Source organism: Felis catus, chromosome F1 (genome assembly GCF_018350175.1).
Source record: "Felis catus isolate Fca126 chromosome F1, F.catus_Fca126_mat1.0, whole genome shotgun sequence".
Lineage (NCBI taxonomy): Eukaryota > Metazoa > Chordata > Mammalia > Carnivora > Felidae > Felis > Felis catus.
Genome location: NC_058384.1, coordinates 13718070 through 13737549, shown reverse-complemented (window position 1 = coordinate 13737549; position 19480 = coordinate 13718070). Strand labels below are relative to the sequence as shown.

The 19480-nt window shown below is 46.1% G+C and overlaps 1 protein-coding gene across 4 annotated transcripts in view; it reads right to left on the bottom strand.

Annotated features, from left to right (window-relative positions):
• Positions 1-12791: 12791 nt before the first annotated feature.
• The window catches only part of PRRC2C (proline rich coiled-coil 2C), a 96976-nt gene continuing 90287 nt past the window's right edge, over positions 12792-19480 (bottom strand). For 2 of the 4 annotated variants that reach the window (XM_045049203.1, XM_045049204.1), the window contains exons 31-35: positions 19223-19441; positions 18477-18580; positions 17964-18090; positions 16820-17056; positions 12792-14764 (exon numbers count right to left, since the gene is read on the bottom strand). In XM_045049203.1, the coding sequence (XP_044905138.1) occupies positions 14507-14764; positions 16820-17056; positions 17964-18090; positions 18477-18580; positions 19223-19441 (945 nt within the window). In that variant the 3' untranslated portion in view covers positions 12792-14506. The remainder of the gene's footprint in view (positions 14765-16819; positions 17057-17963; positions 18091-18476; positions 18581-19222; positions 19442-19480) is intronic. The other 2 variants (XM_045049205.1, XM_006942701.5) reach the window with 1 other exon arrangement.

Below are 19480 nucleotides of genomic sequence, written 5' to 3'. Positions count from 1 at the left end.
ATCATGACCTGAGCCAAAGTCAGACGCTTAACTGACTGAGCCACCTGGCGCCGTCGGACTAGTCTTGCTTTAAATTCATGACTGCAAACTTCAAGTGGGTGCTTATCCCAAGCCTAGAAACCTCTCATCTCTCCTCAAACCTTCAACACTTCCTCCCAACTCTCAGCGTGGAAAACTGAAGCAATGGTAAGAACTCACGGAGCACGTCTACCCATATTCTTGTCTCCTTTCCCCCCGACCACAGGAGAACCACTGGCGCCCTGAGTCACCTTGCACTCGGCACCGGATCCCGTCCTCTCGCACCCACTCCAGCCTCTGCTCGGCAGTCCTTCCCTCCAGAACGCCAGCTCATCCCTCCCTGTTGGCTCGTTCCCATCAGCATACAGACATGTTGTTTCTGTTGAAACCCCCTCTTGCACCCACTGTTTCCCACCACAACGCAAATAAGCAAACATTTCTTGGAAAAGAGTTGTCTGTATTCGTTGCCTCCAGTTCCTTTCCTTCTGTTCTCCATCAAATGCACGCCAGTGGCATTTGGAACCATAGATGACTCCCTCCTTCCTGAGACGCTTCCTTCCTTGACTTCCAGGACATCACACTTCCCCTGCTCTGACCTCACTGGTTGCTTCCTCAGTTCCTTTTGCTTGTTTCTTCTCATCTCCCTAAACTCTTAACATTAGCACATCCTAGGCTCAGTCCTCAAATTCCTTCGCTTCTCTATGCCCACTTCCCTGTTGATCTCATTTAGTTGCATCATTTAAATACCATCCGATGGTATTTAAATACCATGGACGGTTTGGGGTGCCTGGGTGGTGCAGTCGGTTAAGTGTCCGACTTCAGCCAGGTCACGATCTCGCGGTCCGTGAGTTCGAGCCCCGCATCAGGCTCTGGGCTGATGGCTCAGAGCCTGGAGCCTGTTTCCGATTCTGTGTCTCCCTCTCTCTCTGCCCCTCCCCCGTTCATGCTCTGTCTCTCTCTGTCCCAAAAATAAATAAAAACGTTGGAAAAAAAAATTTTTAAATACCATGGACAATGACATCCATCTTTCTGTCTCTCAGGTTCCGCTCTGTCCCCTGGACTCGAGACTAATACATCTACTGCTTACTTGACATCTCCATTTAACTAATAAACATTTAAGCGCAACACGTCCAAGAACCGAACTCTAAACTCCTTCAAAAGTGTTCCACCACCTCCCCCATTTCTCTGAAGGGCAGCCCCATCCTTTCAGCTGCTTGAGCCTCAAATCTAGTAGTCATCTTTGCCTTCTCTCTCTCTCTCTCTCTCTCTCTAATTCACATTTAATCCATCAGCAGATGGACAGCTATGCTCTTTAAGCTGTACCCAGAATCCAGGCCCTTCTCGCCACCTTCACTGTGACCCCCCTGGCCCACAGCTCATCATCATCTTTGGCAGGAGAATTGCATTGCTTCCTACTGGCCTGCCTTTTGGATCCTTGTCCCTCCGTCAGTCTGTCCCCAACCCACAGCCAGAGTGATCCTTTTAAAATATGTCATGCTACTCCTCTGCTTCAAACTCTCCAGTGGCTTTCTATTTCACTGGGAATAAAAGCCAAAACCCCTTACAGTGGCATTCAAAGCCCAATACGGTCTGGCCCCTTCCCCCATCCCCAATTTTTCTGATCTCAACAATTATTGCTCTCCTTTTTTCTGACTCTGCTTCAATTATCTGGCCTCCTCACTGTTCCTTGAACACCCAGGGACACTGTCTAAGCCAGGCTTTGCTCTTGGCTGTTGCCTCTACCTGGAAAACTCTTGCCCCAATATCTGCAGTTTGTCTCCTTCCTTCCTCCACATCTCTGTTCAGCACAGTGACGCCTTGCCTGAGTATTCCATCTAAAATGTAGAAAAGAGGGGAGTCCAGTCGGCTCAGCGACCGACTCTTGGTTTCGGCTCAGGTCACGATCTCACGGTTCCGTGAGTTCGAGCCATGCATCGGACTCTGCACTGGCAGCACAGAGCTTCCTTGGGATTCTCTTTCTCTCTGCCCCTCCCCCACTCATCTCTCTCTCTGTCTCAAATAAAGACACTTTAAACAAATAAAACGGAGTAAAGAACATGGCTTTTGTCTGCTGTATCTGAACACCTAGAACAGCACTCAGCGTGTTGTAGCAGATGCTGGGGTTGGGCCATCCAGATCCCTTTCAGACCCAGGCACTTGTTTCCCTAGTGGCTGCGAATGTCGGTGGCTGATGGCTTTCAGCTGAGTCCCTCTCCAAGCATTGCTTTCAGCTGCAGACAGGTGCCTTGGCCAAGTTCACGGCCTTCGCCTAGAGACAAAGGGGAGCCCTCGTCCCATGACCGACCAATGTGGGGGTGTGAATGCCCAGCCCCCTTGCTTCACTTTGACCGTAGCTCCCGAGGCCAGTGTGTAACTGTACTGCAGCTCCGCTCCTCCTACTCACTTCGCTCTCCAGCAGGTGCATATGCAGAGGGCATTCCACCAACGAACTTCCTGCACATAAATCTTACTTGTGTTTCCCAGGAAACTCAACCTAACACTGTGCATACCAGCAGTGGTTTGAGGAAGCAGACTCTAAAAGCAGATTTGGGTGGTGGCTTATCAGACAGGGGCAACCCTGTCACCGGTGGCAAGTGGAGGACAAATAGCCCAGCAGGTTGCAATGGCCACGTGGCGAAATTTTCATTGGTGGTGTCTTGGGATGGGACTCTGTTGAAAAGGAATGAACTGGCAGGTTCAATATCTCACGCTTTTGAGAGGTCCGTGGGAAGCACTAATTTGTGAGGATAGTGCTTCTTGCTCACGGCTACTGATGTTTTTGAGAAAGACCATGAAAAATTGGGGTTAGAGATCTGCAATCGAAGGTGAGGGGAGGAAGAGGCCACCTTGGCCGCACGTAAAGGGACTCTTATTTCTCCCCAGCCAAAGGGCAGTGAAAGCTGAGGATATGGTTGTGTAAGACCTAATCATGAGATAAACAGCATCTCAGAGAAGGCAGACTTCCCAGTCCCAGCAAGGCTGGAAAACAGCAGGATCCTGAGACTTGGGATGAAGATTTTGGGGTGATACACTTGGAGACCTTGAAACCCCAGATGCACCTGATCCCCAGGGCCTGCAGGAATGACCCAGCCCTCCTTACTGGGGACCAGCACTCCTTTTGATTGAAGAGGTTATAGAGGCCTCTGTCTTATAAGGCAACACACATCCCTTCAGGACCTCCCTTCTGGCTATGAGACCAATATCGAGTCACCATCAGCAACTCACCAGAAAAGTGCTGGGTTAAAGGGGGTTTGGGAGGCCACTCTCCTGAGATACATAATTCCCCAGCAAGGACCCTAGGAGATAGTGCTCATCTACTCCCATGATGGTTCTTAGAAGTTTGGAGTAAGGGATGGCCCACATTAAATGAAGTAGAAATTCTAGAACAGATGGTGGAAAAAGGGAACCAAAGGATCAGAGAAATGGGCATTCTAGACTGGATAGACTGTAAAAGGACACAGAACTCGCCAGTTGAGTATGCTCTGTGGGTGAGCCAGGAGAACACTCATTTTACCAAAGGGACCAGGTAAGTACTGCACAGAAGGGCTCCAGCATCATCGGGAAGCTCTGTGCTCTGTAGGAGGCTGACAGCACAAGATCCAGTTATTGGAATTGGCCTCACATAGAGCAGTGAAGAAACTAGGTGATAAGACAAGAGGTCAGCTGGAGGTACTCAGTGATCAGGAACATGTGGATAAAATTACCATAACGAGCAGCAAAATCAGAGTGGCAGCTGGGAGGTTTGACCCCCGACAGAACCATAGAGGCGGTTAATAGAACACAGCATTCACAGGAATAGTCAATGGTCAACAAATATCGCTCAGTTTCTACGAGCAAATCAATATGGTGGATGACAAGGAGGTTGAGGGCAGCCACCTCAATAAAAAGCCACCATCTATTATTCAGGTTCTGGACCTGGAACCCACTAAGAGGGAAATCAGATGGATGAAGGAGCCCGTAATACCACGGCAACTGTATATGGTAATGACGGCCAATAGGGACCTAGGGCCATTTACTCAAGTCACCATACACTGGGGACAGAATATCCACACACTTTGAAGATTTTTGGACACAAGATTCAACCTGATGCTGATATTCAAAGTGTCAACATGGTCCTTCTGTTAGAGTTGGGGGCGCAGAGAGGCCTGGAATAGAGAGTCCTGGTCCAGGTCTAACTCAGTGAGTCCACCGGGTCCATGACTTGCCCAGTGGTCATTTCCGTATGTTCTGAGTATACCATTGGAATGGACCAACTTGCAGGTTGGCGGTATTCTAATAGAGGCCTTGGCCTGAGGTACCAGCTATCGCAGAGGGAACTACTTAAATCACGCCCCTGCCCACCAGACACTAGAGGAAATACCTTGTGGCAGGTGGGAATAGTGCTGATTGATGTTATCCTTACAAACCTGAAGGGTGCAGGGGTGGTGGTTCCTAGAACATCCGCATTCACCTCGCTCCTCTGGCCTCTACAAAACCACACTGAAGATTACAGCAAACTCAACAGACTCGCAGCCCCATCTAAGAGCAGCTGCCACGTCCAAAGCCACGTGCGTGTTAGAGCAGATCGATGCGGACCTACCCCGTCAGTGAAGTTCGTGGGGATCCAAGGGTCCAGGACACGCCGTTCCATTACCTCCAGATTAAAGGACACAGTATTGCACCTCCCGTCTCTCACCACGCTTCTAGGTGGAGCACATGACTGGCGGGCCTCTCTGGATTCTGAAGCAGCATGCTCCACACCTAGGAATCCTGCTCCAACCTACGTACTGGGCGACACGGAAGTACGCCAGCTCTGAGCAGGTTCTGGAGCGAGAAGGGCCCCTGCGGGTGCAGGCAGTGGGGCGGGTGGGCTCCCAGCCACTTGGTCAGCACTAACTAGACGACCTCACGGTATTAAAGGTATTGGTGATGGAAAAGCTGATGTGTGCCAAGCTCCAGGAAGAGGATTACAATGCAAGGCCATCTGCAGTGGTGTTGTATTCAAGGCTCCTGAGAGAAACCGGGCCCCTGACCTTGGGATACGAAGCCACTAAATGGCCAGAACCGCCCGTCTTGAACGGTTTGAGCAGGCCCTGTGGCAATCCATCCTAAGATGGCAACGACATAGCTAGAACCTGAGGGACGAACAGGGGGCCCAGGGCCCCAGATCTTTCACACCAGAACCTCTCCCTAAGCTCCCCCGTATGTGTGCGTGAAGGGTCCCTGATGGTCACCTTAGAAGGAAAAAACTGAAGTGTGGTTCTGTCGGTTCACCATGTGGGTAGAAGCCCAAATTGGATAGCTGCTGCTCTATGGCAGGGGGCAGGCGGGGGTGGGGGGGCGCAAACGACAGTGATGAGGGAAAATCGTCCCGACACACAGTTTAGGGCAATGCATCTGGACATTTACTGTGTGGGAAGAGAAGTGGTCCGAAGCAAGAATAAATACAATGGTATAGGGCTTGGCTGTTGGTCAGGAGCTTGGAAATAAAATGGCTGCAAAATCGCCCAGGACTTGGGTGACTAGAATCGACACATTCTGTATATGGGTTTGCTTTTTCTGCTTGCAGGACCTCGGCCAGCATCATCATTGTTTATTCTACCCTGATGGGACCCTCCACCTCCTCGGACCAAAGAATCTGCACTAACAGCCAAAGAGATGTGCAGTGGGCACGGAACCCGCAGTCCGCCGGTTTCTATGACATACGGTATCCTCTGGAAGCTGCCAGCCTGATTGACTGGAATGGCCTTTTGAAGATGCAATGGCAGAGCCAGCTCGGAGACAATACCGCTCAAAGGTGGTGTGGCAGGAAGCTTCTAAGAATCCTTGATGATCCCTGCCTCCTGCCATTCACAGCCCTGTGTGACTGTGCCCCTTGAGTGTGGACTTAATTGACTGGCTTCTGATAAACACAATATGGCAGAAGTGACAGGATGTCACTTCCGGACAAAGTTACAAAAAGACCGTGATCTGTCTTGTTTTCTCACTGCCTCTTGGACTGATTGTTTTGAAGCCAGCTGCCATAATGTGAGGCGGCCCCGGGGACAGGCCCAGTGATGAGGGGACAGCAGCCTACCAATGACCATGAGCGATCTTGGAAGAGGGCTGACTCCCTCTGAGCCTTAAAACGGGCTGCATCCTCTGTCAATGGCCCTACGCACTCATGCAAGACCCGGAGCCAGAGGGACCTAGCTAAACTGCACCTGTGTTCCTGACCCACAGAAACTGAGATCATGTTTGTCATTTGAGCCACTAAGTTCTGGGGTAATTTGTAACATAGCGTTAGGTAACTAACATGGAGGACTGCCCTTTTATTTATTTTTTATTTATTTATTTATTTTATTAAAAAAAATTTTTTTTCAACGTTTTTATTTATTTTTGGGACAGAGAGAGACAGAACATGAACGGGGGAGGGACAGAGAGGGAGACACAGAATCAGAAACAGGCTCCAGGCTCCGAGCCATCAGCCCAGAGCCTGACGCGGGGCTCGAACTCACGGACTGCGAGATCGTGACCTGGCTGGCTGAAGTCGGACGCTTAACCAACTGCGCCACCCAGGCGCCCCAGGACTGCCCTTTTAGAAACCAGAGGTGGAGTTGAATAGTTTAGCGTCACTCCCAGTGACCCACTTAGAGAAGCTGGGTTTCTCATCCCTGCAACTCTGGGCCCCGTGGGTTGTTTTTAATTTTAGGGAGCGCGCGCACACTAGCAGGGGGAGAAAGGCGCGGGGAGAGAGCAAATCTCAAGCAGGCTCTGCGCTGAGTGTGGAGGCCCCATCCCAGGACCCTGGGATCATGACCTGAGCTGACACTGAACCAACTGGGCCACCCAGGTGCCCCCGGTTTAGAGGTTCTTGCTCTGAGAAGAGGAATGCATCTACTAGTGACACAGGGACATACCCATTAAGCTTTGTAGCTTAGAGTTACTTCGGGGTCATTTTGCCAAGGAACAGCAGGCAAGGAAAGAAGTTACTGTTTGGCAGAGGTGCAGGAGACTCCAGTCCTCAGGAATTGGGCCAAGGAAGAATATGTCTGACTCTCAAGTGATCTAAGAGGGCAGATAAACATGGCCACCTGTGGTAGAAAGACCTGGTGAACAAGGGCTCAGACTCCCTCGGAGATTAGGAGCGGGTCAAGCCATCCTGACCAGCAGAGGTGCGAGTTGATAGAGCGCTCTAGGAGGGGGAGAGGGGAGGAGGTCACTTGTGGCCGGGACACCAGCTTCGATGGCAGGGTCTGTGTTTTGCCCGCTAACGTTCTTCGAAGCAGGAAGAAATGCGGTGGACTCTGAAGCTATTCCCAGAGCTGCTTCTCTGAAGCCGGCACATCCGAGCAGTGAAAGGATGGCCCACACTGGATGCAATGATCAGACTACGCCGAAGGTATAAAAGTCTGGCCCTCTGGCCTGATGGATACCGCAGGAATATCGTGTTTCCAGAGCATCTCACAGGGTCTCTGCACAGCCTTTGTTGCAACACCATCTCAGTTCAATTCTTCCTCCTGCCCAGTCCTCCTTTTTACTCCCTCACGAATGTTCACCCCATGGTCAGGCCCCAAGAAACTCCCCGTACGCATCTTTTGCAGTTTCCTCTGGAACCCAACACAACAGCTGAACAAATGAATACATGGTTACCTATTTGGTGCTGTGCCGTCCTTAACCCATTTGCACAACCCAAGAACTAGGAGAAATGTGGTTTTAGAATGGCAGAGACCATCCAGAGTGGAGCTCAGGCCTATGCAGCGCCTTCTAATGGGAAGAATTCAAACCACTGAGTTGGAAAAGATGTCAATGGTCTTCCAACGGTTTTTCGTAGAGAACCGCGTTTTTTTGAGGTGCAGTCTTACGTGGGACCTTACGTGGAGAGGGAGTTCAAAGTTACCTCCACCAACATGGCTTCTCTTGCCGTGAGACACCTCTGAGGAACGAGATTCCCTCCGTATCATCTGAAATGGGCAAGAGAAACCCTGACCTGCTGCCATGTTTACAGAAGCTATTTAACTCCAGAGAATTCCTGGAGTCTGAAGAGCAGACACCAGATTAAGCGACGTAGATTTAGCAAGACAATGACCTGCTCATTTTTTTGCAACCTACCAGACACAAGGCATTCTATTTATACGTATCTTATTTCATTTAAGCATCAGAACCCTGTGAGGAAGAATCGTTTCTGTGTTACGGCTGGAAAAACCGAGAGCTGTGATCTTTCTTAGTAACTTCAAGTCCAGCGCTGCCCATAGCTCAGCGGTCAAGAGCTGTGCTGGGCACTCAGACTGCCGGGACCAACTCCCGCAACTACTGCGTAGCTTTGGGCAAGTGACCTGTGCCTCATTCTTCTAACGCCTAAGGGAGACTGGAAAGTCACCTACCTCAGGAGGATGTTGGGAGGAGTCAGCAGATACGTGTCAATTAGAACAGAGCCTGGCGCACAGGCAACTTCTAAATTTGGCTATTTCTCTCCAGACACGGCAGGCCTGGGAAGAAGCCAGTTTCGGACATGCGAGGCCGGGGTATTACCCTTTGTCACCACTTTTCCCCTGTGACTTCTGGTCAGAACACACTTGGGGAGAGCCTTTGTACCAGAGGTGTGGATGGGCACCCGAGGGTCGGAGCGCGGTCTGTCCCATGGGTAACCTTCACCACCAGGGAAGAAGTTCCACCTGCGTCTTTTTCCCTCTGTGCTCCTTGGGAGGGTGGAATCATGCCTCTCTGGGATTCAGGACCTCGAAAGGGTGATGCCTGCCACATGTCCGGTGCTACACAAATCCTTCTGGAATGAAAAGCACTCATGCGGGAGAAGGGGATGGCTTCACGTGGGAGGCCTACTCCACCATTCTGTGCTTCCTGCTTGCGTCTCAAAGTACCTTCAGGATGAAGGTTAAAAATCTCAAGTACCTGAACCATGCCCTGATCCTGGGCTGCAGGGAAGGGGTGAGTAACATTTATTATGAGTAACTCCATTTTTCCCTGTGTGGCTTTAAGCTGATAGAAAATCTGCTAACAGCCATTTAAGAGGAAAATTCGTAACATCCTTTTCAATGACCAGGTTATGGAAATCCAATACCCAATCAATCCCCCCACTGTGGGTATCACTAGCAGCTTCCGTGGGGGAGTATGGCTTTATATTTGGTATTTTCAGCTTCTCATACTGAGGAGTTGGAGAGCAGCTCCTCCCTGGCACCAATTACCCTTAATTTATGTTAGTACTCATATTCTGTACAAGCCATGGAATCCCTTAGCCAAACAAATACTAAAAACCACCTCAGGTGAACACTGTGCATACTTCCAGCCCTAAGTCAGTAAACCAGGGATCATTCCCCACAGAACAAGTGGGTTAGTCAACATGGGAGATCAGAAATTATGGATACCTTAATTCCTCGACCTTACGTGTGCACTGATTTTCCAAGCAATCTTTTGGTGAAGTCCTATGCCATTTCTTTGAGAAGCCCGCTGGAGTCTTTTACACAGGGTAAAAGAATTGAAATCGAAATCGGGAAGGGCCGGAACCAGGAGGGCTGTCCCTCCTGGTTTAGCTCCTCTGCACTATTGCCCTTCAACCTGAGGCCCACGCATCTGGCAGCACAGGCCTGCTTAAGGGAATCTCCCTGCTGCGATTCCCCACGGAGCACCAATGCGTTTGCGGGCTCCCTTTTCATTTCAGGTGAGGAAACTGTCGACTCCTGCTTTTGCTCAGAAACCAGTTAAGACCAAAATTTACAATCTCACGTATTAGCTGATGTGTCAGGAAATGGTGAGAAATGAGGCCAAGTAAGTACTGCCTAAGTACCTTTAGAAGATCTTAGTCATATTTAGGAAGTTAAGCAGTATAGATAGATGGAAAGAGAGATAGAAAGGAGAAGGCCTCGATGGGCAGAAGATGGCCTAAGGCATCCAGAAAACAGGTCAGGTCATTAGTGGCAGAAATCTGAACGACCTCAAGCCACCACCTGTAGCTCTACCTCCTCCATCAGACTACGTTGAGGTAAGAAACGGGACTTCTGCAGTCCCAGCGACTGATACAGAAGTTGATACTTGACCCCTTGCCTCATTTTACCAGTCTCATCTTTTGCTTAAACTCTCTAGTTCAGGTGAAATTTTCTTCTCCTGTGGTACCTTATTCCCCTGTTGAGGGAAATGTGTTTTTAAAAACAGTTCGGGGGCACGTGGGTGGTGCAGTCAGTTGAGTGTCCAGCTCTTGATCTCAGCTCAGGTCATGATCCGTTTGTGAGATCGAGGCCCGTGTCGGGCTGTGTGCTGACACCGTGGAGCCTGCTTGGGATTCTCTTTGTCTCCCTCTCTGCCTCTCCTCCTGATTGCCCTCTCTCTCAAAATAAACTAAAAAAAAAAAAAAAATCTTACATTGGAAGATGGAGTACATTAGCCAGTCTTAAGCACATTCTGACCACTCGCTAGATACCAAACTGACCGATGCCCACGGCTAGTAGGCTGTTAAGTCCAGATTAGTTGAATTCTACCAATTTCACTCTGAAAAATTCTTGTCAAATTAGGTGTAGGGAAAACCAGAAAACTGAGGGGAAGTGTCTGTAAAAACTCAAAGGAATTCTGTGCTTACCCTGTGTAAAAGACTCCAGCAGGCATCTCAAAGAAATGGCAGAGGACTTCACCAAAAGATTGCTTGGAAAATCAGTGCACACGTAAGGTCGAGGAATTAAGGTATCCATAATTTCTGATCTCCCATGTTGACTAGCCCATCAGTCCAGCTTTCTGGAGTTTTTTTTTTTTTTTTTTTTTTTTTTTTTAAGTAATCTCTACACCCAACACGGGGCTTCAACTCACAACCCTGAGACTGAGTCGCATGCTCTACTGACTGAGCCAGCCAGGCACCCCAGATCTGAAGGCTTCTACTTAAGAATCCAAGTGACACCAGGTCTTGCTCCCCCACCACAGAAATAAGCTTCATTTCTGTCGTAGCAGGAACACAACCTGCCAGCCCACTGTGCCCCAAGAAAGGCTGAAAATCAACAGCACTCTTGGCCTGGAGCCTGTTGCCACGGTCTTCTGAATTACTTCAGGAAAACGAAACAGAGCCGCTACTTTGAGCGCCAACAGCAGACTCGGCCCTACGCCTGAGGGTGCGAGTGAAGCCCAGCACACAAGAGGAGGAAGAGGGACCAGCGAATGATCCCCTTTGGCAATGTGTGAATGCCTGGACGGCCAGGCCTTAACAGGAAGGCGTCACTGTCCAGCTCTTTTCTAGTTCATTTCACAAGTGGATTGTTTTATGGCTGAAATTTCTTAATCACTTAAAATATAATCCAATTAAGATGCTTTCCACAAACAGGTCAACTGTGGCTCGCTGTAGCTGCAGGTTATGGGTAGAAGAGACTGGAAAGGGCATGTGGAGATACTGAAGATGCCAACAAGCTGTGGCAGCAGAGGAAGCCCTGTTAGAGGACGAACCCGACGCACCCAGTCCTGACAGTCCTCTCAGCTTTGTTTAACCCAAGGTATATGTGGATTCGGATCCCATCTTCCAGCCAAGAGTATGCTGGAACTTCACTTCCTGTAATTTGTATTGTGAAAATAAGTAGATTTAACGCCTTTTCAAACTATACCCTCCTCTCGTTCCCCAACCCGCCTCCCCCACTTACTCTCCCATCATAATGCACAATTTATGACTAAGGACAAAAACGCCCTGTTCCTCCTTACCAGAACAGTTCAAAGGGCAGAGAGTGTTCAAAGGGTTACGTGACCAAAGCCACTACCGATGACTGACTGTAACATCTTCTGGGTAATCTAGTCACACGTCAGAAGAGCCAGAAACAAGAACTGTATGGCCAAACTGTGGAGATCATTTACATAAATACCTTACTTTCACTGGACACGCTTTTGTTCCCATTTTTAACACTGTATGATCCTACCCGGCAAAGGGCCCAAGGTGTTCGTGGTTTCAAATTCGCACAACCAGCTGAGCAGAACGTACCTGGTTGCTTACAAATGCAGAGTACAAACTACATAGTTCAGTCACTCTGAAGTTCTACCATTTACCAGGATCGAACTGAAGGGTCAGAATATGAAAAACAAAGGCCATCGAGGTGACTTGATAAGAAGGCAAACAGTTGAAGTGGTGACTCCAGCTCTCTTGGTACCCATCTGTGATCCTAGCCTTACCCGTCGCACCAATTCAGAACACACTTTGAGAAAGAAAACCTTACACAGAAAGCTTGGCTTCACAGTACTTGGGTGTTCTAAGTGATTAAGAATCACAGTAGCCACGAGTAAAGACGGCACACAGGTCATCAGTGACTGGATTACTAGTTTTCCGAAAGCTGGGTCTGGAAGCCATGTGTTCTGGATAAGGGATTGTAGACAATTAAAATCCCTCAGCACTTCACATTACAAAAGGAGTAAATGATAAAACAAATCTCTTACAGGCTGCTTGTGTGGGTGACGACGACTATCAGTGTGCTAGGAAAAATATGAAAAATGCAAACGTTTTAAGTACCGAGATCTATTTTGGGTCATTCAATTTCTGCCCAGAAGAACAGTGAAACTATTTTGCTACGTTCAGCACTTCACACCATGCACAAAGACCTCTCTCCTCCTGGGTAGACTTGTTTTCAAAAGAAGTATGGCTACCCTGGGAACAGAGGCCACGGCTAATATCTTCCATGACAACATCTACTTTGAGTGAATAAGCTTTATAGTTCTTAAAAAAGCCAAATCAAGTCTTTGGATGAGAATCTCTTCCTCAAGCGCAATGTACCCTTGATCACTATTTTTGGTACATGACATACCTTCTTGCTCCAAATTTGGGGAATGGATCAGAAGTTCCAAGATTCATTATTTAGAGAATACTTTATTAGTTTCTGTAATCAAACCCATGTAGATAAGACCTTACACATTTAATACAGCGCGTTACCCCTGTACAAATGGAAAAAATTGTGTTTAACATTTCTAGACCAATATGGCTGTTAATTTCTGTACAATGCCAACCCAACACAGTACGACTGGGGTAGTTTTTCCAAAGTTGACAGCATAGCTAAGGTTTCCAAAAATTCAAATTATTTATATATATATATGTATATGTATGTATATATATATATATATTTATTTTATTTATTTATATAAAAAGACCAATAGCAGTATGTTATGCATCAATAGCAGCAACAGCCTTCCAGGTTCTGCGGTCATCTGCACAAGATTATAGACACATCCAGCACGCTCCATTAATAAAAAAGAAAAAAAAACAGGTAAAAAAACAAACCCCCAGAAAACAGCAAAGTTCTGTTACTGTTGTGGTACCTGGCACCATTTTTTTTTTTTTTTATTAGCTTCTCAATCATCATCTGGAAAGAAAACATTCTAGAATAACGTCATTAAAAACAGCTCTGAGAAAGCACGGTCACTGTTACGTATCATAAAGCAGGTACAAGGTATTTTACATTCACAGAGGTATGATACAGTACTGTCCTACATCTAGAATACTAGAGGATACAATTTAAAAAGGCATTATTTGAGACTTGATTCTACTTTTCCAGCAGAGGGCCCAAAGGGTGGTACAACACAGCTCTGGTAAAGAAATGCACCTTCTCAGACAGGATTTCCTGTCATTAAGGGCACGGTTCTAGGTATTCACTGCTCTTGATGAACATGAGCTAAAAAACCGTTAAAAAAAAAAACACACCAAAACCCAACAAACCCCATTGGATTCATACAAAGATGATGGAGTGGAGGCAAGCCAGACTCAATCTAACTAGTATTTTACCCAATCTGTCGTGTTTGAACGGCAAGAACTCCGTGGAAGAAAGGAGACGCCAAGTAGCACTTCAAAGCTTCGGGCCACAACCAAAACAGCATCATTTCAAACAGAAGCGGTTAGCCAAACCCTGCCCTCTTGGGGACGTCCAAGGGTGTGGACGTCAACATTTCATCATCTACTCACTCATCCAGGAAGAAGGGGAGATCAGTTACTGTACTTTGATTGTGTTCAACTCAATCACAAGGTTACAAAAATAGCAAGCTGCCATAATAAAAAATAAGGCTCCTCTATCCAGCACCAGTTACCTTCAGTTCTTGACCACCAAGCCCACAAATGCTACAACCATACCCAAAGCACACAGGGAGCAAAGAGACCACACCTGACACATTAGCTGGAATCACTGCTGTTCGGCATCAGCTGTTCCTCTGCAGGGTTATTTTCCTCTACTTCTGGTGTTTCATCTAACCGTAAGGATTGCAGTTCTAAATTCTGTGCACTCATGGGATGCGTGTGCATATCTGTACATAGATTCTGACCGAAGATGCACGGCGGTCAACCGAGTGTGCATCACACAGCAGGTGCGAGCCGGCAAAGCCTCACTTTACTGGTGCAGCAGCTGTGTGTCAGTGTAAATTGCTCCTGTGTCCCCTGTGTACCTCCAAGCTCTGGACAGGATAATGTCACAGACCATTTTACCCCTTTGGCTGCTGGCATTATCCGACTCAGTTCTCCCTCTTTCCCCGCTCCCCTCCCCTGGCCCCCGGCCCCCGGCCCGGCAATAAACCACAGCCTTTAAGATTTTGTTTCTTCTGTTTTGATCGCCTGAGGCTTGATTGGTCCAGTTCTAACAGGTTTGGTGGCTATGGTGGGTGCAGGGGGTGGCTTTTCTTCTACTTTTTCCTGACAGACACCAGGTGGGTCGGCCAGTGTTTCAGGAGGTTTACTGGAATCACTGTCCACTTTCTGGGCTTTGCCTCCTATCTGTTTGCTCTGTTGTTGTTCAGAGAAGAACCGTTGCGTGGACTGAAGAACCTCTGCTCTCTGCTTTGCCTTAAAAAATAAGAAACAACAACTGAAAATGCTGCAGCGCCACCAAAGCCCATCCATCAGTCTCAGTTCACACTCTCGTACCGACCACAAATCAGTCTTCCCCTCGCTGGTCTGGCCCAAAACCAAAAGCACCTCAATGATCTTTCAGCTTTTAACTGATAGATTTCTTCCTATCTTTGCAATCATTCCATGTGATTTTTTTTTTTTTTTAAGCATTTGGAAACAGGACCACCTCCCACCACCTTTTCAAAGTTTGCCCTCTTATAAGATAAGATAGAAATTGCTGTTGCTCTGTATCTTTTCCGGAACAAAACTTATTGATATCAAATTCTGTTTAGGGAAGCTGCTTGCAAATTTGAAAACATATATATGTAACACTTAAAACTTCTAGTTATCAATATGTGGTCTACAATAAAACGAAAAGGAAGCACTTATATTGTGGCATTACCAACACCTAGGACCAAATGTCTTGTGGCTGAGTCCTCTTCCCACAGCTCTCTTCTGCAGGGGAAGAGCGTCAGAAATTAGTAACTACAACTTCACTTGATCACTAAGTTCTGATAGCTCCTACCACATCCTGAGCTGGTAAAATAATCTCCTACTTTTAATGGCTACGTGCCCCGGAGAATATACTTACGTCAGTCACTCTGTAAATTATACCACTGTAATGTACACAAGTAAAATTTAAGTTTCTGTATCTCTTGCATACAACAAAAAAGCCCTTCGTGTTCTATAGGAAACCTGTACTATCCAAAGATCTAAAGCAATTCAAGAAATTTTTACCACCCCCTCCCCGTTATAAGCTCTACTGTCATTTCCAACATGGGCATTATATGAAAATCAAGTGCCAAGGAGACAGAAGCACAAGTGGAAACCATGGCCAAATAGTTTCCAAAGATTTCTACACTTGTATTAAATATACAAGTATATTTAATAGTTATGAACAGATGGAAATCCCTAGGCACACGGCCGTAATACAAGTAGATAATATTTAACAAGAGTTTCACCGCAGAGTAGTCTTTAAATTTGATTACTCAGGATGAGAAATGAGGGATATTAATGCAGAAAGAAACCAGCCAGTCAACCAAATTTTCTAAGCGACTGATCATGAACGTGTTTCTAATTCAGAGTAGAGCATTACTTTGGACACTGCCCTATTTGAAAGCAGTAAACGTTTCTTTGTTCTAGTCTGACACGATAAACACACACACACGTAGTGACAAAATAGGCAGAATTACTAAGACCTCTGAAGTCAAGTCTAAGTAAATACAGAAATCAATGGACGCCGCTGGCTGTACAGGCAGACAGGTACAGTTTACGCTAGAAAAACTGTCCCCACACAGACTCCTAAAGGCACTCTTCTGCATCAGCAAACATCACGTTATCAGTGCCTTTTATCGTGAAGGATCCCAAAGTGCTTCTCCCAGTCCTTCATCTACAGCTGCACCATCTGCTGTGGGACGTGCCAACTCAGGTGGCGGGCAAAAAAACGGGCATGGAAACAGCTTGAGAAGAAAACTGTACATGGATGACTCATGAAGGAAGAAAAATCAAGATAGGTAAAAATCTCTTACCCACTCCAGAGTTTTCACATAACCATGATTTATATCTTAAGTTTGGGGAGGGGGAAAGGATAAAAAAGAAAACCAAAGGGGGGAAAAAAAAAAGAAAATGGGGAAGCCTATAATAATCCGTATCGTTTTTTTGCTCTTCCAAAAAATGGTAGCAGCTAAACTCAGATCTCCCTCAAATATGTATTTTTAAAGTAATTCATTTTGCCAGAGTTTAAAATGTCAACTTGTTTGCTAACTAAAGTTGCAAAAAAAAAAAAAAAATAATAATAATAAAAAAATTAAAAAAAAAAAAAAACGAAAAAGTGGGGGGAATAGGGAGGAAAAAAAAGGAAAAAAAAAACCAGGAGTGAATAAAAGCAGTTAGCTCGGTTAAGTCTGCTAAGACAATGAATGCCTGGGTATGTGGTTATGGTCCAGAGGCATCTTAAGACATGGTTCAGAGACAGATTCTTGCTCTGTTGGCTGTTAACACTGTACTAACCTTCATGTCTTGTTCAGCCTTCAACGCAGCCTGGGCCTGATTACCTCTGACTCCAGATAGTGATCCACAAGGACCCCTGGCTACATGTGGCAAACGAGCATGGCTCATGAGGCCTGTGGTCAGCGGAGGAGGCATCTGACTGGCCAGTGCCATTGGTGGCCTCTGAACAGGCGCTGGGAAGGTGTTAGTATGTGGGGCTCTTACCAATGGAGGGACCAGGTTAGGCTGAGAGAGAATCTGAGTGAAAAAAACAAAACATACAACATTGAACTGTTAAAAAAAAAAAAATTCTGCCAACTAGACCAAGGTTGGCTTATCTCAGAGTAAATCTGTGCCCATTCTGCCAGTGAAAGGAAGTGTATGGATTTGTGCCATTCTATTACAGGACCAAGAACAAACAGGCCATGCTTGGAGAATCTAACAGAAAAATTAGGCAAAGCATGCTATGGCACTTCAGTGGACTCTAGCATTTCATTCAGCTACAAATTCTGAAGGGGAGATAGAAAAGCTATTAATTAGGATATTTTTAAAAAAGATATAATTGCAGAAAAGGCACACACTTATACCAAACATAATCTGAAGATAAATAAAAATGATACCAATTCAACAAATAAAGTGTTTTTTCAGGAACAAACGCGAGTTTGCGAGAGTTACTATCAATTTTAGTCTTTCCATACGATCAGCAAAGGGAAGAGAAGCCAACGTTTTTACACATATATTAGAACATCTTTTGGAAATTTTACCTCAACTACAGATAGTTATCTTAAAAAACAACAACAACAACACAACAACAAAAAATCTTTAAACCTAGAAAACTTTAAGCACTGGGACCCTTCTCTGAAAAGTCAACTTCTTCAAAAAAAGATAAAAGAAACAGGACTAAAATAAGTGATCAGAGCTGTGTGGGGAATCTTTTGACTACTTCTCTTGTCTGCTTTAGAACTCTACGGATACTACCTGTATATCTAGCTAAAAACTACAGAGAACACAGGTCACAAATTTACTGTTAAATAAGAAGCTGTTTCTCATTAAAAACTGTTTCTAAACTAGTTACAATATGGCAAGATTATGAAATCAGAGAATTAGCCAGATTAGCACTCATTTGCAAGGAAATAATACTCATTTCTCACTCGTATCTGCCCACCTGGGGTGCAAACTGTGTAGGAAATGGTTGTGTCATTCTCACAGTGGCAGGGGCTGACTGGAACTGCTTCTGATAGACAATGCTGTTCATTTTGCCGGACTGGCTGTTCGGACTTGTGGAAGTAGCCCTTGGAAAAAAGCCATCACTGGTCAGTACAGTAGTGCCAAATAAACAATGCTGTCAGACTTTTAGAGACGTTGCTCTTGGTAGATTCTTCCTGTGTGGTAGCTGATGAAAATTTACCACGGTGAGTTACCAAATATTATGGCAGTGGAGAGACACTGGAGGGGGCAGAGGTGAGAAAGAAAACTAGCTAGATATGCCCTGTATTTAAAAAAAAAAAACAACTTAAAAATACAGTATAGCAAACACATTCTTAAGAATTTAATAGCTTAACATCTCAGATACAACTATCGGAATGTCTTGTGCTTACCACAGACCTGGTGACACAGTAAGTAAGATCTAACAAACAAATCGTGCTTAAGTATCTGAAAATCCAAATGCCCATTTTACCGGAAGGGACTAGATGTTGGTGTGGTGCTTCTACCGCTGATCGGAGGTGTGCCTGGTTTTATATCAATGCCACTTCCAAAGGCTTTCAGTTCCATTTCAGACATCTGAAAAAAAAGCATAGGATAAACTCAGCATTTCTGGAATCCCCTAAGCTGAATGCTGTGTTAAGTGTTCTATGTACGAAGACTTAATCCAGGAACGGTCAAAAACCTTCAGTACACAAATGCTATAATTAAGTTGCAAATACCATGGAATGATCAAGGCCAAATTTATGGATGGAAAGTCTTAAGAGATTGTGTAAACCCAATTCTTCCACAAAATTTGTGAATTGTTATTAGGCAAAAACCAGAGGAAGCCAAACACATTAAAAGTAAATAGATCTTTAAAAGTATATTGGGGTTTGAGGGGCACCTGGGTGGCTCAGTCGGTTAAGCATCCGACCTCAGCTCAGGTCACGATCTCAGTTTGTGGGATTGAGCCTCGTGTTGGGCTCTGCACTGACAGCACAGAGCCTGCTTGGGATTCTCTTTCCTTTTTCCTCTCCCCCTGCACCTCCCCCACTCATGCTCTCTCCTGATCTCTCAAAATAAATAAATAAACGTTAAAAAAGTATCCTGGGGTTTGAGACTTCCTGGAAGGTGGTAAAAACCGATGCATTTTATTTATTTTTATAAACTACACAGATGCATACATCTAAACACATGGCCTTAAATTCTTAAAGAAACTGTCGGTTTCTCTTCACTTACTTTTCCCGTGGTTGCGATCATGCTATGCTGTGTTCCAGCAGGGATTAGTCCTCTAAAAGGCTGGCTTACTTGTGCAGGACGACTCAGGCTCTGGGCCTGGGCTTGCGGGGTGGTATGCTGTAATGGGGGCTGAAGAGTCTGAGGCAGAGCAATTAAAGGCTGCCCCGTAGATCCAAAATTAGGCAACGAAAGCTGAGATGCTGGTAAAGGTACCGTAACCTAGAAAATAAGCAAACAGTAACTGCAGCAATTTACTTA